Here is a 13995-nt window from a genome sequence, read left to right as displayed (position 1 = left end):
AGTTCAGTTAATCACCTTTAAGTTCATGCAGTTCAATTTCAGTCAATGAAACTCATTGTAGTTCAGTTATGTTTAGTTAAAGCCAATTTAATTCTATTTTGGGTCGGTGTAAATAAATAAGTTTCTTTTTACAATAGTTAATTTAAGCAGAACTATGTTCACATAAGGTCATGTAAAAATGTTCTGCACAAAGAAAAGAAACTCTGCTCACTAAAAACTGAGCCAGTGGACATTACTCAGTTTCTAACATATCTTTCCTGAAAAATAAAACAAATGAAAGTTTTTTTCTAAAGCTCCCAGCTTCATATGCCCATACTTTCAGCTCTGCTGAACCCTTGACCTCATCTGAGTGGAGGATTCAACATTTTTCCAATGTCTGCCACTTTGTGCTTAGTCCTGTCCTCGGTGTGGCTGTGAGCCATCAGTTGCATAAGCAATATTTCATCAGAGTGGATGTCATACAACTCAAACACGCTTCATACCCGTCCTCCAGAACTGGCTCGGAGGCCTGCTTCCACTCTCACCCGGGGAGCTCCTCAGAGCGTTTAATGCGTTGAAAGCTCCAACTCCACTTAATTCCTGTTATTGATTGAAGACAGCCTGCTGAGGATTCCAGATGCATTGTGGCATGTGTCACAACTCGGATCCAATAATGCAGGACATCTGCTAAGCAAGCTGGCTAATCACAGTTAGCCCACTGCAGCTGTGGGACATTAAGTTTAACTCCAATATTTTTACACTGGGAACAAAAGATGGACAAAACACCAGTAACATAGAAATATAATACTTTTGGTGTTGTTCTTAATAACAAAGGAATATTGTATACCATTGTAATATTAGCAGAAAATAACTACAGTTAATTCACCTCTGGAGTTATCCAAATTAAACAAACTCACAACATGTTGTCCCTTGAACTGTCAAAGTGAACTTCAAAAGTAGGAATGTGTTGAGGTGAAAAACAAGAATTCAATTTAAATCCACCCGTCTACAGTGAACAATTATTTACAAGAGAACGACATTTGAGACAGTGTGGGGGGGATCTGTTCTTCCCAAGAGTGAGTTGCTCAGAGAAACAACAAAAGACTAAAGAAATCCATAACAGATTCGACAAACCTCAGTTAGCACAGTCAGAATAAAGAGTGAAGCAACATGGCTTCTTTGAACCGTTCCAACAAGAAAGCCTTTTGTTTCTCTAAAGAATACGGCAACATCTAAACGAAACAAAACACTTCTGGAACAATTTATTATAATGCTGAATTATTTATCCATAATTCAATGTTACCCTGTTGAAACTAAGCATGCTGCATGAGCACAAATACATCACACCACCTGTCCAGCATGGGTTGGCAGGGTGGTGGTTTGGGCCTGTGTCACAGTCAAAGGACACGGACTAACAGCTTGGCTGAAGCGGGGTCATGAACTGGACAGTAATGCCAAATACACCAGCAAATCTATAACAGAACTAACTGATGGCCTAGTCAAAGTGCAGACCTCAACCTGATTGAAAGGCAATGGTGGACCAACCAGAAATCCATGCAACCTCAAAGTCAAAGATGGCAAAAAAAACATCCAACATGTTGACGTAAGAGACTGATGCACTCCGAGAAACTACCATTACCATCATGTTATTGCTATTATTATATAAATACTGAAATATGAAGGGTTATTAAAACAAGTCTATCTTACTTAAGCAAATACTGATGGAGTCTACTCACCACATCTTTACTTTCTTGAGAACTTTGTTCCTGAAAGTCAAAGAACAATGAGACAAGTTAAAATCTATTTACTCTGTGAACCAATTATTGAACATAAAAAAATGGAGTTAAGTATTCAAATACTCTGAAATAATCACATGTTCCTAAAAAAACCCCACAAACCTCAATGTATTTCAACAGGATTTTACGTGACAGTGTAACGTGTATTAATACCTGTACTGTAAATAATTTAAGAAACTCAAAAGCAATCTCTCGAGAATTTAATCAGTCATACTTTCATGTTTAACCTTGAGAACCCAGAAACACGGCGAAGCGAGTTGGTATAATGATCCCCTGAGATGCTCGCCAAACTAATACCTCACATAACCATACACATCAGAGTGAAACTATGGCAACAATTGCTGCTTGCAGGGTAGGAGCAGGCGGTGTGGGGGGCCAGGGGAGACAACAATGACTTACAATGACAAGGAAGCAGCCGTGCTGCACTGAGTGCAGGGGGGGGGGAACTGCGTTACAGGCTTCACCTTATGCTAGAAAACCACGTCCTCACATAACACCACCCCAAATAGAGCAGTCGGACTATTGATTGGCCTCCAGAGCAATCAGCGCTTTTTATTACTGGTCCGCACAAAACAATGGATGCTATCTTCCTGCTCTCACACTGACACTGCATGCAATGGAGTGGCCATCTTTTTTTTCATTATTTTAAAATGGCATAGTCTCACCTGAATACTAATGCATGCAGCAGTGCTTTGGAATAGTACGTTTTGATGGGGGCGTTATTGTATTTTATTGGGAAGAGCACATGGGTGAAGCGGAAGAAAACTGAACAAAAATCAGAAATGATTTAACCTGCTTTTGTGATGATAAAATCCAGCGCACCAGTTGGCTTTGGGAGACATTTAATTAGAAAATAAAGTGAATCTGTGTGTAACTCAGTCTCTTTCTGAATAAAAACCTACCAAGAACAGCTGAATGCCGAAAATGAAAGGGCAAGCAACGAGAACATTAATCAGAGAAGCAGCCAGAAAGCTTACGGTAGCTCGGGAAGAGCTGCGAGACCCACTGCTCAGGTGGTAGAGTCTGATTGGAGCACAACTACTAGTCGTGCACTTCTCTAATTTCACAGTTGGCAAGAAAAAAAGGGATTGTTGAGAAAAAAAAAAACCTTGCGAGAGAAAAACAAGAAATGTTTGGCCTAGAAAAGCGTCACCAAGTGTGGGAACGTTTTTATTCAACATAAACAAGGATAACAATTTATATGGAGCAGTTCTGGAATTAACCCGAGTCCTTCACCTTCCGACAGGAAAACGATAAACATACAGCTACAGTGGATAAAAATTTTTTTTTAAAAATCAACATTTTTAATTTTCTATCCAGAGTCTGAGTTATTTTGAAACAATTTCAAGACTTGAAGTAGCTAAAGTTGACTCTATAAAGTATTAAAGTTGTTGCGCTGGACTTGTTTAGAGGCATCTTGATAGAGGGGGTGAAAACATGCACAACACTTTTCAGAATAATTTTTTTATACAAGCTTAGAAACCTGTGCATCATTTTCATTCCACCTCAGAATGATGCACCACTTTGTGTTGCACTATCACAGCTGCTGGCTGGATTAAGGCTCATTTTTTAAACTCCAGCAGCAGATCAAAAAAGATAACTACGTCAAGACGCTTGTGCTTGTACTGACTAATATAACTGAGCTACATTATAAATGTCTGTGCCATCTTTCTGTAAGATTAACAGGAAGCTGGTTACAGTGCATCCAGCCTGCTGGGATCAAACACTTCCAGCTCCTGGAACATCTCGATCCCAGCTTTGACAGCATGTTCCACCGTCTGCGGTGTATAAACCCATGTTAACCATATGATCCACGCTATAGACATGTATAGGTGAGATGCAGGGAAGCCAATTTGCAAAGCAGAACTGTTGCTGCCGTGTATCCCACCTGTGCGCCACTTCTGTAATTGAGGGCATCTGGGTTTGGCTGCGTGGACTCACAGCTGAAATGTGGCACATTTAAGACCGTATTCCTTCCCCGTGTGATCAGGAGCGTTTATGTCTGTCACGACTGCAACGTGAAACGCTCAAAATGAATCGTTCGCCTGATTTTTTTTTTAAATATACATATATATATATATATATTCCAAAGAGGAAATAAACTACGCTCACATGTTAAGCTGAACATCGAGATCAGTGTGTGCTTACCGTGGGTAAGAGCGGCTCCATTTGGGCTCCTTGGTCGGTGATGTCCATCTTTTCCCTCTCCTCTTCCTCGGCCTCAGAATATAACCAGGTGGCGACGCTGCGCTCCTCCTCGGCAGACCGCTGCTTTGGAAAGCGACGCTCACTTGACGCTGGCGTTTTTTTCTTCTTCTTCTTCAGATTTTATCCTTCTCCCCTCCCCTACTGAGCCTTCACCGGCCGGGTTTTCTCAGATGAAGGTAGCAAAGTGTTCCTGCCCTGGCCCCGCATCGTTTACGCACAAAGGAGGGGTGGCTGCGCTTTCCATTTTGACACACACACTTTTTATGCGGGGGTTTCTTCTGCCAGTGGGGGTTTATACCTCCATGTTTTCAGTCGTGCATGTGAGCTAAAGGCGTTTTGGTTTCTAATTCAGCCTTTCACCAGAAGATTTAAAACACAGTGGGTCATGTGTGGATCATGGGTAATAAGACAGAAATGGAACAGAAAGAATAACAGCCATGTTGGACCGCTTTCATGTTTGCATGACAGGGGAAATCCGCCAATCATAATGGCTTATTTTTCTAAAGGTCGTTGTCAGCTCTTCGTGTTGGTTGTCTTATTATTCCCGCCAACATGCAGGCAATCTGCAGTCTTCTGTCAATCGCATCTCTGCTTCTTGTTGCGGCACGCAATGTTCCACCGGCAACTGGCATCCAAATCACCCCCGGATGCTGCTGGGTTCAAGTTAACACAATGGCGCCCTCTTCTGGTCACTTCTCAACCAAACCAGAATGTGTTTTACTGTTCATGGACAACTATAAGCGGACTTTTTTGAAGTTTGACATAGAAAATATGTTGAAAAAGGCGTTGTTGTCAGATGAGGCTATCGTTGAATTATTGGTCTACATACTAGACTTAAAAACTGACTCAAAAAGAAAGGGTGGGAGGGGGGAAGGCAAGATACCAAACCAAGCCACATTTTTATGATTACTTGTGGAAAAAATGTCAAAAACTATGAATAATTTTACATCAGCTTTTTAATTATGTGCTACTTTGTGTTGGCCTGTCACATAAATCCCCAAAAAACACAGTAAGGTTTGTGGTTGTATCATGACAAAATATGAGAAATGTTAAGGCATTGTAGAACTTTGTGACTTGAAAACAAATAAACATATATTAAATGTGCTATAAAACATGGGAATGCATGAAAAATGACCATGACTACAGTATGAGGATCATAAAGTTATTTGGACTTCACGGTCTTATTACCAAATAGTTTTTTTAGGTCTAGACTAATTTGGGGCCTACAGAGTGCAACTTTCAAGCATGTTTTGTTGTTAAGAGACAAGATAGATAAGAAGGAGTAGTACCCAGAATAGTTTTGTAAATAACCACACACTAATGACTGAGCTGTTGTATATATGAAGACGTCCAGTTAATTTTATAGTAGAGCACACAATGTTGAATAAGCTGACCACAGTTGAGGAAAAATCTCAATACTCCATTATCTAGTGTGTGCGGACAATGGAGTGGAAACGTTTACATACGTTTTCATAGTACAACAGGGAGAAAGGTCGTTTCCCCCAATTTCTGTTTCACGCAGTAAGAAAAGCAAGACTTACTTGTGTAGTAAGATCCTAAAAGAACTTATAATTATATTATATAAAAGTGAATATGGTCCCTAACATTCAAATAAGTATCAGTTTATCAAAAGTAGACTCTACTAGTGAAATACTTTCCAAAACCTGAAAGACATTTGATTACAGTAATAAATCAATCAATTACAGTTATAAAAGTAGAGGTGACAATACTGTGATTTTTGCAGAAACCTGACTGAAATGGAGAAAAAAACAGACTATATGGCCAGATATCCTTTGAGCAGGACCTTTGCAAAGACAGATAGATTTAGAGATTGCTCTGTAATTGTTTGAAAGACAGAGGTCACTTTCTTGTAAAAGAGTAGCAAGGACAGATTTCCAGTCCAAGGGGGTTTCACTTAAAGTCAGGGTTAAAAATTACTTATAATTTAAGTTGCCATCTTTAGGAAAAGTGGTTTAAGATTACAGCACTCATCAGGACCTCTGTTATTGTCAAGTTAAAAACCTCACTATTGTCAATGGTTCTTCTACTTCAGTAAAATTGTCAGGTTTATACAAGCCCAGAAGAAATAAAATAACTTAGAATTTAATTTCCATCATTTACTCTTTTGCCACTGCTGGGCTGGCAGACTTGTCTTGTTTAGTTGTTGTGGAAGATGGTAAGATCCTGTTTGGGGAGGCTTATTGAAAACAAAGACAAAACAAAACTTACAGCCATGGCAGAGACACAAAAGGAGCAGGAAAGCTAAGCTGAGGATTGTGTTCAGGAAGGCAGGCAGACCAATAGACAAGACTGCTAGAGGGCAGGAAAGAAAGAGAAGGAACAGAAGGCATTGGGGAAGTAAGTGATTAGTGAAACAAGGACCAGATGAATCTAAAGAAACGGCAGAACATGGCTGGAGGACTGAAGAAAAACTGTCAAGTGAACATCAAAATTATTATATAGGAATCTGAGGGAAATAAACAGAAAACTAGAAAAGCAACAAAACATTTAAACACATGAGAATACTGAAAGAACCGAACAAAATTCATAGAATCTATAAACTGAAGGAGAATATAAATATAGAATACAAAAAAAATGACCACGATACAAAACTCAAAGCCAAACTGACCGACAACACACAGATCATGACAGGCCGTCCTCCTCTGCACCAGTACCAAGTTTTTAATCATATTTGTTTTCCAGGACTGCTCTGGCTTTGGCTCCATCAATCTTCAGAATCAGCTTTATTGGCCAAGATTATACACAAATAACAGAGACTGACTTTGTGGCACCTGGTTTCTGCAAATAGCACTCCATAGTGCCAACCTGAAGGTAAAGGTTTGTGTCCAGTATGTGTGGGGTTTGCAGAGATGTTAGCTGCCCTTGATGAGGATCCTCTCTGTCGGATCCTGTCTATCAGGGTGACAGGTCGTTACTCTTTTAACCCTGTGATGGTGTGCGGTTAGTCCTTTTGTGTGGGTGAGTGTGTTGGAGGTGTGAATGTCTGTTTTGAAAACCTTCAGAAGAAGCTGCTGTGGACGTCAGCCAGCTGCGGGTGTCATCACAGGTTGAGGGTGACAGGGTTCATAGGCAGTGATGTCATTCAGGTTTCCAATCTTCTCAGAAACTCTGACCAGTTACCTTGTTCCTGCTTAAGAAAAACATTTCCAGAGCGTAATGTTCCAGTACCACGCTCCGTAACAAAGAAAGCTTATTTGAGGACAAGCTCAAAAGACGTCTAAGCTCATTAGTAGAACTAGCTACACTTGGTATATACTGTTTCACTTGATTAGTGACATTAAACCTTAGAAATTAAAGAAGCTATGCGTAAGACCCAGTGCTACCAAAAGACACAAACCATCCATAATTGTATACAAACTATTCACAGGGAGAAAGAGTGACCTTTTCCAGCTTTAGTCTTCATTTAAGCAACATTGTTCATTGATTAACATGAGTACTTCAGGTAGTATGTAAGAGAAAGGACACTACAGCTTTTTTCTTATTACATGTTAATAAGAACATCTTATCTTTGGTTCCTACTTGGTGACTGAATGGGAAGTTCAGCTGTCGGAAGCTGTCTATCACGGTTTTGTACTTCACAGTCCTATATCTGTGGCCTTTGTTCAAATGAGGTAAGGGCATCCCAACTTCACATCCTCTTAAATGTATTTTGCATAAACAGCACCTTTGGCGCATCACATCGGTTTCTTCAGAGTTTAGCTCACTGGCACTGTTAATCTGACGAAAGATTTTCCATTTTAAAAGCTGCACATTTTTTCCAAGTATTTTCTGAAAATGGTTCAAGTCTGAGATCTATTGGAGAAGGTTGGGAAATACACTGCTCAAAAAAATAAAGGGAACACTCAAACAACACATCCTAGATCTGAATGAATGAAATATTCTCATTGAATACTTTGTTCTGTACAAAGGTGAATGTGCTGACAACAAAAATCACACAAAAATCATCAATGGAAATCAAATTTATTAACCAATGAAGGCCTGGATTTGGAGCCACACACAAAATTAAAGTGAAAAAACACACTACAGGCTGATCCAACTTTAATGTGATGTCCTTAAAACAAGTCAAAATGAGGCTCAGTATTGTGTATGACCTCCCTACAACGCCTGGGCATGCTCCTGATGAGGTGGCGGATGGTCTCCTGAGCAGGGCCGTGCAGAGACCACTAAAGGGGCAGGTGCTAAAAAAAAAAAAAGGGCACATCCAACCGCATTCTAGGACAGAATATTAACGAAGCCACTCAGCTTTCAGAGTTTAATAAACAATGATAAATTACAAAATTGTGACATGTACAATCAAAGCTAAGAATTTCTACATAGAGCATACAACTATGCATATGTAAGATATTTTATTAGTAATTTCTTTCTGCAGGTCTATTTTGTTATAGGAAAGTATTGCAATATTCAAACCCGCAATTTAGCAAGATATGTAAATCAGAGCTGGACCACCAGACATATTTTGTCTTTACATAATTACACTATTAAAAATATAAACAAGGGCACAATGCAACCTTTTAGTGACTGTAATCTATAAAAAGAGCTGCCTGTTTGCTGCAGTGGAGATGAAGATGGTCCATTCAGGAAAGCAGAGCTGCATCAAACTTTAACGTGGAACTGCGGAAAAAAACAAAAAAAAACAAAAGCAAATATTGAATTGTATTGTTGAATGTCACCATGAGAAAAGCCTACCGAGTTTTGCTTAAAACACTTTTTTAAACATTTAAATCACATTCGTCTCATGAAGTACTTTTTTTTTTTTTTTGCAAAACAAACTTATTTGTGCATGTCAGAAATCTTTTCTTAATATTCTAAGGTTTTGTTTGTGACTCAAAGTTTTGCTTGTGATTCTCATATGAGTCGTGGGCAGGAACAAAAATCACAACAAAAGATTTCTGATGTGTGCAAATAAATGTTTATGTTTGGCAAATAACTTTTTATGTTCACAAGACAAAAATTAGTTATTTAATTAAAAAGTTTTTTTTTTTTTATGATTTTTTTTTAAAAAGAAATCATTACAATTCCAAAAGTTTTGATTACAATTTTATTTTACTTAACTGAGGTTAGTTTTTTTTTCCATTGAATAATTGGGGGAAAAATTTAACTTCATACTCTGTGAACCAGACCCTAAACTTACTTAAAGTCTGGGTTGAGTTTTTTCCCCCTTCATTAATGTCAATTTTATTACATTCATTATATCTATCATGGTAATTCAGGGTGAGTTATTTTTAATTCTAAATGAATATCCTTGTTGGACTTTTATTTAAGTGCTATTTTCCTTCAAGATACATTTACCTAAGGCTAGAATAAATGAAATGTACATTATGCAGCAAACGAAATTAGAAGATCGGACATATATCCATTATGGAGATGATCGGTTTTAGACAGGCAATGTGCCCTTATTGCATAAGCGATAATGAAGAATGACTGATATGATTAAAGATAACCGGGGAGAAGCTTTTTTGTTATCTTGCTTTGCTAGCAAAGTTGTTAGCTAGCAGCTAGCTAATAGCACAACAACAACAGCCTAATGTCTGTATGATAAAAATACTGAATCGATAGATAAGAACAGTTTCTCCTCACCTGGTTGTCTCCTCCCGCTCAGTAGTTCTTCAGAGAAAGGCAGACGCAGAGGCCTGTCAGTGTCTGTTGTATTTCATTACCTCTCTGCTTAAACCGCGACTCCGAGCTGAAGCAGAAACGATACTTCAACGTTTTCCCTCCTGACAAGCAGCAAGTCTACTTCACTTTATTCACCAAAAACGTTTTTTTATAATTCACCAAAAACTGTTCTGTAATCTGGAACGCTCGCTACGTTGAGCTCCTGTTAGCCGCCTTATCTCACTGTGTGAGAGGCAACTGCGTCATGCGTCACGGGCAAAAGGTCAAAGGTAACAAGGTGACCAGAGGGCTTATTATGTTGTACAAAAAAAAAAAAATAATAATAATTTTAGCATATGTTATGTGTCACAAGAGGGCTTAGAAAATAATACATAAAAATAAAAAAAATTGACCAAAAGGGCACTTGGTGGCAAGGAGCAAAAAGGGCAGGTGCTCAAGCCCCCCCAGCTCCTCCCTCTGCACGTGCCTGAATATCAGCTTGTTTTTATGAGTATAAAGGAGGCTTGTATTGCGCCTGATAAAAATCTATTTATTTATGTCATCACATGGACTTATATAAAGTTTTATACATTTTCTTTTCATATATTTATTATTGTTTTTCTTCTTTAGATATTAGGTTGACTTAGAATGATTCCAAATAATGTACAGGAATAACCTGGTGCTGTTACATGTCAATCATCAGGGGGGGCCACTGGGGGGGAAATCAGATGACAGGGGGGGCACTGGCCCCCCCTCTGGCTCCGCCACTGCATACAGTCTCTGTATTAATTATTGCTCGAAAGGTCTTGCCATACCAGTTTATTCCTCTGTATTTAGTTTAGTTTCTTAGTTTATTCTTGCATTTTGTTCTTCATTCATTTCCATTTAGTTTCATTTGATTAGTATTATCCTCTCTTGGTTTATTGCCATGTTCACTTTAGTTTCTTTCCTGTTGCTAGATTTATTTTATTGTTTATTGATCAGTAATATTTATTCATCACCTGCTGCGCCGCCTAATCTCATGTGTTTCACATCATGTGTTGATGTTCAGCGTCGGATTCTCTGTTTTTATGCCATAAGTCACATCTAGTTCTTCGCTCCGTTTTGCCCGCTTCACGTTTCAGAGTTTTGCGCAATGTGCGCAGCGGTTTTTTTTTTTTTTTTTTTTTTTTTTACTCCCTAAGGTGCAGGACGGTCGGGAAACATCGATGGGGGAAAGGCAGACTGACATAAACCTTTTAAAACAACGGAAACAATTTCTGTATTCTGATTATTGAAATTTAAAAGTGCTGAGTGTTTCTGCCAAAACATATGTAGCTACATAAATACCAGACAAAGTGAATCACAGCAGCGTCGTCAGCCGGTGTAACGCTGAACTGATGCGGAGCGGAGCTGCGCCATGAAGCTACAAACACTGAATAGAAGAGCTGCCATCGATACAGTAGCAGCCAAGCATGATTTAATGTTACACAATATAGTTTTACCAAGTTGCTCAAAGTCTAAACTGGTATTGTTGCGCCCCCCTTTTGTAAAAATGTTCGCCAGCGCCCCCTGCCGTCCTCTGAACGCCCCCTGGGGGGCGGTACCGCCGACGTTGAGAACCGCTACTTTAGACAAACATCTAATAGAACAGAAGACTAATTGAGTAAATATAAAAAGTTGCTACATTAATTTAATTTAACTCATCAATTAAGTAATCTCTCTTTAAAACCCTCAACAAGACGGATGTTTCTAACATTTTTAACAATCTGAATTTAAATAATCACTAGAAAAACCTCTCGATCAGCTATTGAAAAGATCTTCTGTAAAAACCTTGTTTAAAATGTTTAACAACTTCACAATGATCTGATACATTCAATATAACATTTCAGTGCAGATTGCAGGCCATTTTTTCTAAATATTTCTTTTTGGTTCATCTTGCTAAACAAGAAATTAACTATCTTATCTTGACCAGAAACCAAATCCTGGAAATAAAGTCAGTGAAGGTCCAGTAGGTGGTGCAGGCAGCGGCGCCGGATTCATTTCTGAGGTGAGGGGGGGCATGGGGTGTTTCGTAACCTCTGTTACGCACTTGTAATGTTAGGCGCGCGCTCGTTCAATTGATATGATGGCACCTGTCAATCAATTCAGTGGGTTTGTCGCAATTTGTTCCGAAGTAAACAGTAAACCCCATATATATATATATATATATATATATATGTGTGTGTGTGTGTGTGTGTGTGTGTGTGTGTGTTCCTGCACACCTCTACATCCCGGAATAGCACAGTCTGACCCAAACTCTTGCCCGAGTTGTTCTTGAAATCTGCCTTTGAAATACAATCATGAAGCCCTTTTATCCCCAAGACTCCTGAATGACGCAATCCAAGAACTTCTAGGTTTTGGACCTCAATAAAATGATGTATAAGTGCAGGGCTGGATCCTGTTGTTTCGTAAAATAGTCACAGCATTAAATTGTCTGCGAAAATTTATAAAAATAAATATAATAAGTCACAAACATTTCCTGGCACTGTGCATTGATTAATACATGAATAATCCTAATGAATTAATAGTAATTAAAAATAATAGTGGATAAAAGGCTTCAGAACATTTATACCACAGCAGGTATGGAAAACCACAAAAATTAAATCGTATACAAATCTATTAATCTCTTCATGTTAAATAAATAAAAATTATGTTTTATTTAAATATTTATGTCAGCTTGAGTCATGCAGAGCTGAGCTGATCATTTCCATAGCAACAATCTAGAAGCAAGGCGTTGCACCAGAAGTCCAGTGAGCTCACTGATGAGGTCATAGATGATATTATGTACATCACAGTAGATCAAAGAAGTTCTAATGCTTGAATGCTGAAATCTCTAAGCATCAGTCAGGATTCAGACATTTTGACATTTCTTGGAGTTTCATATTTGTGTAAAGCAACAATGTTCAGTTTTGCAACGGCGCTTGTTCCCCTAATATTCCCGGTTGGTTGGGGCATCGGATATGCCGTGACGACTGGGATGAAGAAAGTGTGCGATCGTTTTTTTCCAGGTAAGGACTGCAACGAAGAAAACGATCAGGATGAAGAGGACGATCTGTTTTGGAAAGGATTTTCATCCAGTTCCAAAGAACGAACCGACCCGGCTGGGGAGGTTTGTTCTGAAAAGGTGCTGGACGTTGGGACCTCAGACTCCATCTCGTCCTCTGAACGAGACAGTACAGAGGATGATGGTACTGTCTCTGGACAAACCGACCCGGCTGGGGAGGTTTGTTCAGAAACGATGGTACAACGTGAGGGTGAGAATACAGTCGCAGAAAAATCTAACCCGGCTGGGGAAGATTGGTCTGCGGCTGATCTCGCAGCCAAAGCTGTGGCTGAAGTGACAGCCAAAGCTTTGGTTTCGCTGGTCCCATCCTTACAGGAGAGTCCTCTGAAGGCCACTTTCTCAGGGTCCTTTGAAATACAACGTTCCCCGGACGGGGAACGTTGTATTTCAGAACACAACAGAGTTGCTTGTTTGTTCGAAAAACCAGCTCTAAATGTAAATATCTCTGTTGCTGTCGAGGTTTCCTGTTTCCCTAACGTTAATTCAGTAGATAGCGTTGGCTCAGATCTGCCAGATGTAGGGACGACATCTGCAGGACCAGGACAAGCGGAGGAGAACTTCTTCAAGTTCTCCAATGAGCTCCAGAACAGCTGGGTGAACGCTGCATTCCAGAGCGTCCTAAACTTGAGCGTCACCAAGCGGTGTCTTGCTCAGGAAAGGGTTTTTCTGGAGGCATCGTCCATCCCCTGCTGTGGAAGTCTCCTCCTCTCAGCTGTCCGTCAGCCCGGCAAGCATTTTTGTCAGGAAGACCTTTCCCCAGTTCTGATGGAGCTGAGGGAGAAGAAGCTGCCATCAGGCGTGGGAAAGGATTACGACATCAAACGTTTGCTGGAGTCTGTGCTGGTCTGGCTGGATTCGTTTGGCAGCGACACAGATAGAGAGTTGTATGACAACGACTCTTGCTCTAACTGTGGAGCCACTTCCCTCAGGCTCCTGAACGACGGCGCCATGATTGCCCTTCCACCAGTATTATTTTCAACCAGTATATCTATACTGCTTGAATACTGGTTGGATTTGGCGTGCAAACGCCGTTGTTCAGGCTGCGGGTCACCCTGGCAGAAGAAACACTGCCTGACCGATAACAAGGTCCTGGTGTTTTTTCTGCATAGGTTTACCAGGGAATACCAAACAAAACCACTCAGACCATCGATGTGCCTGCAGAATGTGGGACGGAGACGTACCACCTGTCCTCGGTCATCTGTGGGGATCCAAAGCAGACAAACATTTACTGTTACTTAATGGAGGGACAACAAACCGTGAAGGCAGACAACGAGCATGTCTTCACTGCAGACAGTGACTGCAGTGAAGACA

At 39.9% G+C, this 13995-nt stretch overlaps 1 protein-coding gene across 2 annotated transcripts in view; it reads right to left on the bottom strand.

Moving 5' to 3' along the window:
* The window catches only part of LOC103474188 (sodium-driven chloride bicarbonate exchanger-like), a 37953-nt gene extending 33438 nt beyond the window's left edge, over positions 1–4515 (bottom strand). Inside the window, exons 1-2 of one of the 2 annotated variants that reach the window (XM_081615641.1) lie at positions 3924–4515; positions 1716–1745 (exon numbers count right to left, since the gene is read on the bottom strand). In XM_081615641.1, the coding sequence (XP_081471767.1) occupies positions 1716–1745; positions 3924–3971 (78 nt within the window). In that variant the 5' untranslated portion in view covers positions 3972–4515. The remainder of the gene's footprint in view (positions 1–1715; positions 1746–3923) is intronic. The other variant, XM_008425006.3, reaches the window with a different exon arrangement.
* Positions 4516–13995: the final 9480 nt, after the last annotated feature.

The sequence above is a fragment of the Poecilia reticulata genome, chromosome 2 (assembly GCF_904066995.2).
Source record: "Poecilia reticulata chromosome 2, P_reticulata-male-v2, whole genome shotgun sequence".
NCBI lineage: Eukaryota > Metazoa > Chordata > Actinopteri > Cyprinodontiformes > Poeciliidae > Poecilia > Poecilia reticulata.
Note: the sequence above shows the minus strand (reverse complement) of the source record. Positions and strands in the feature narration are given on the sequence as shown.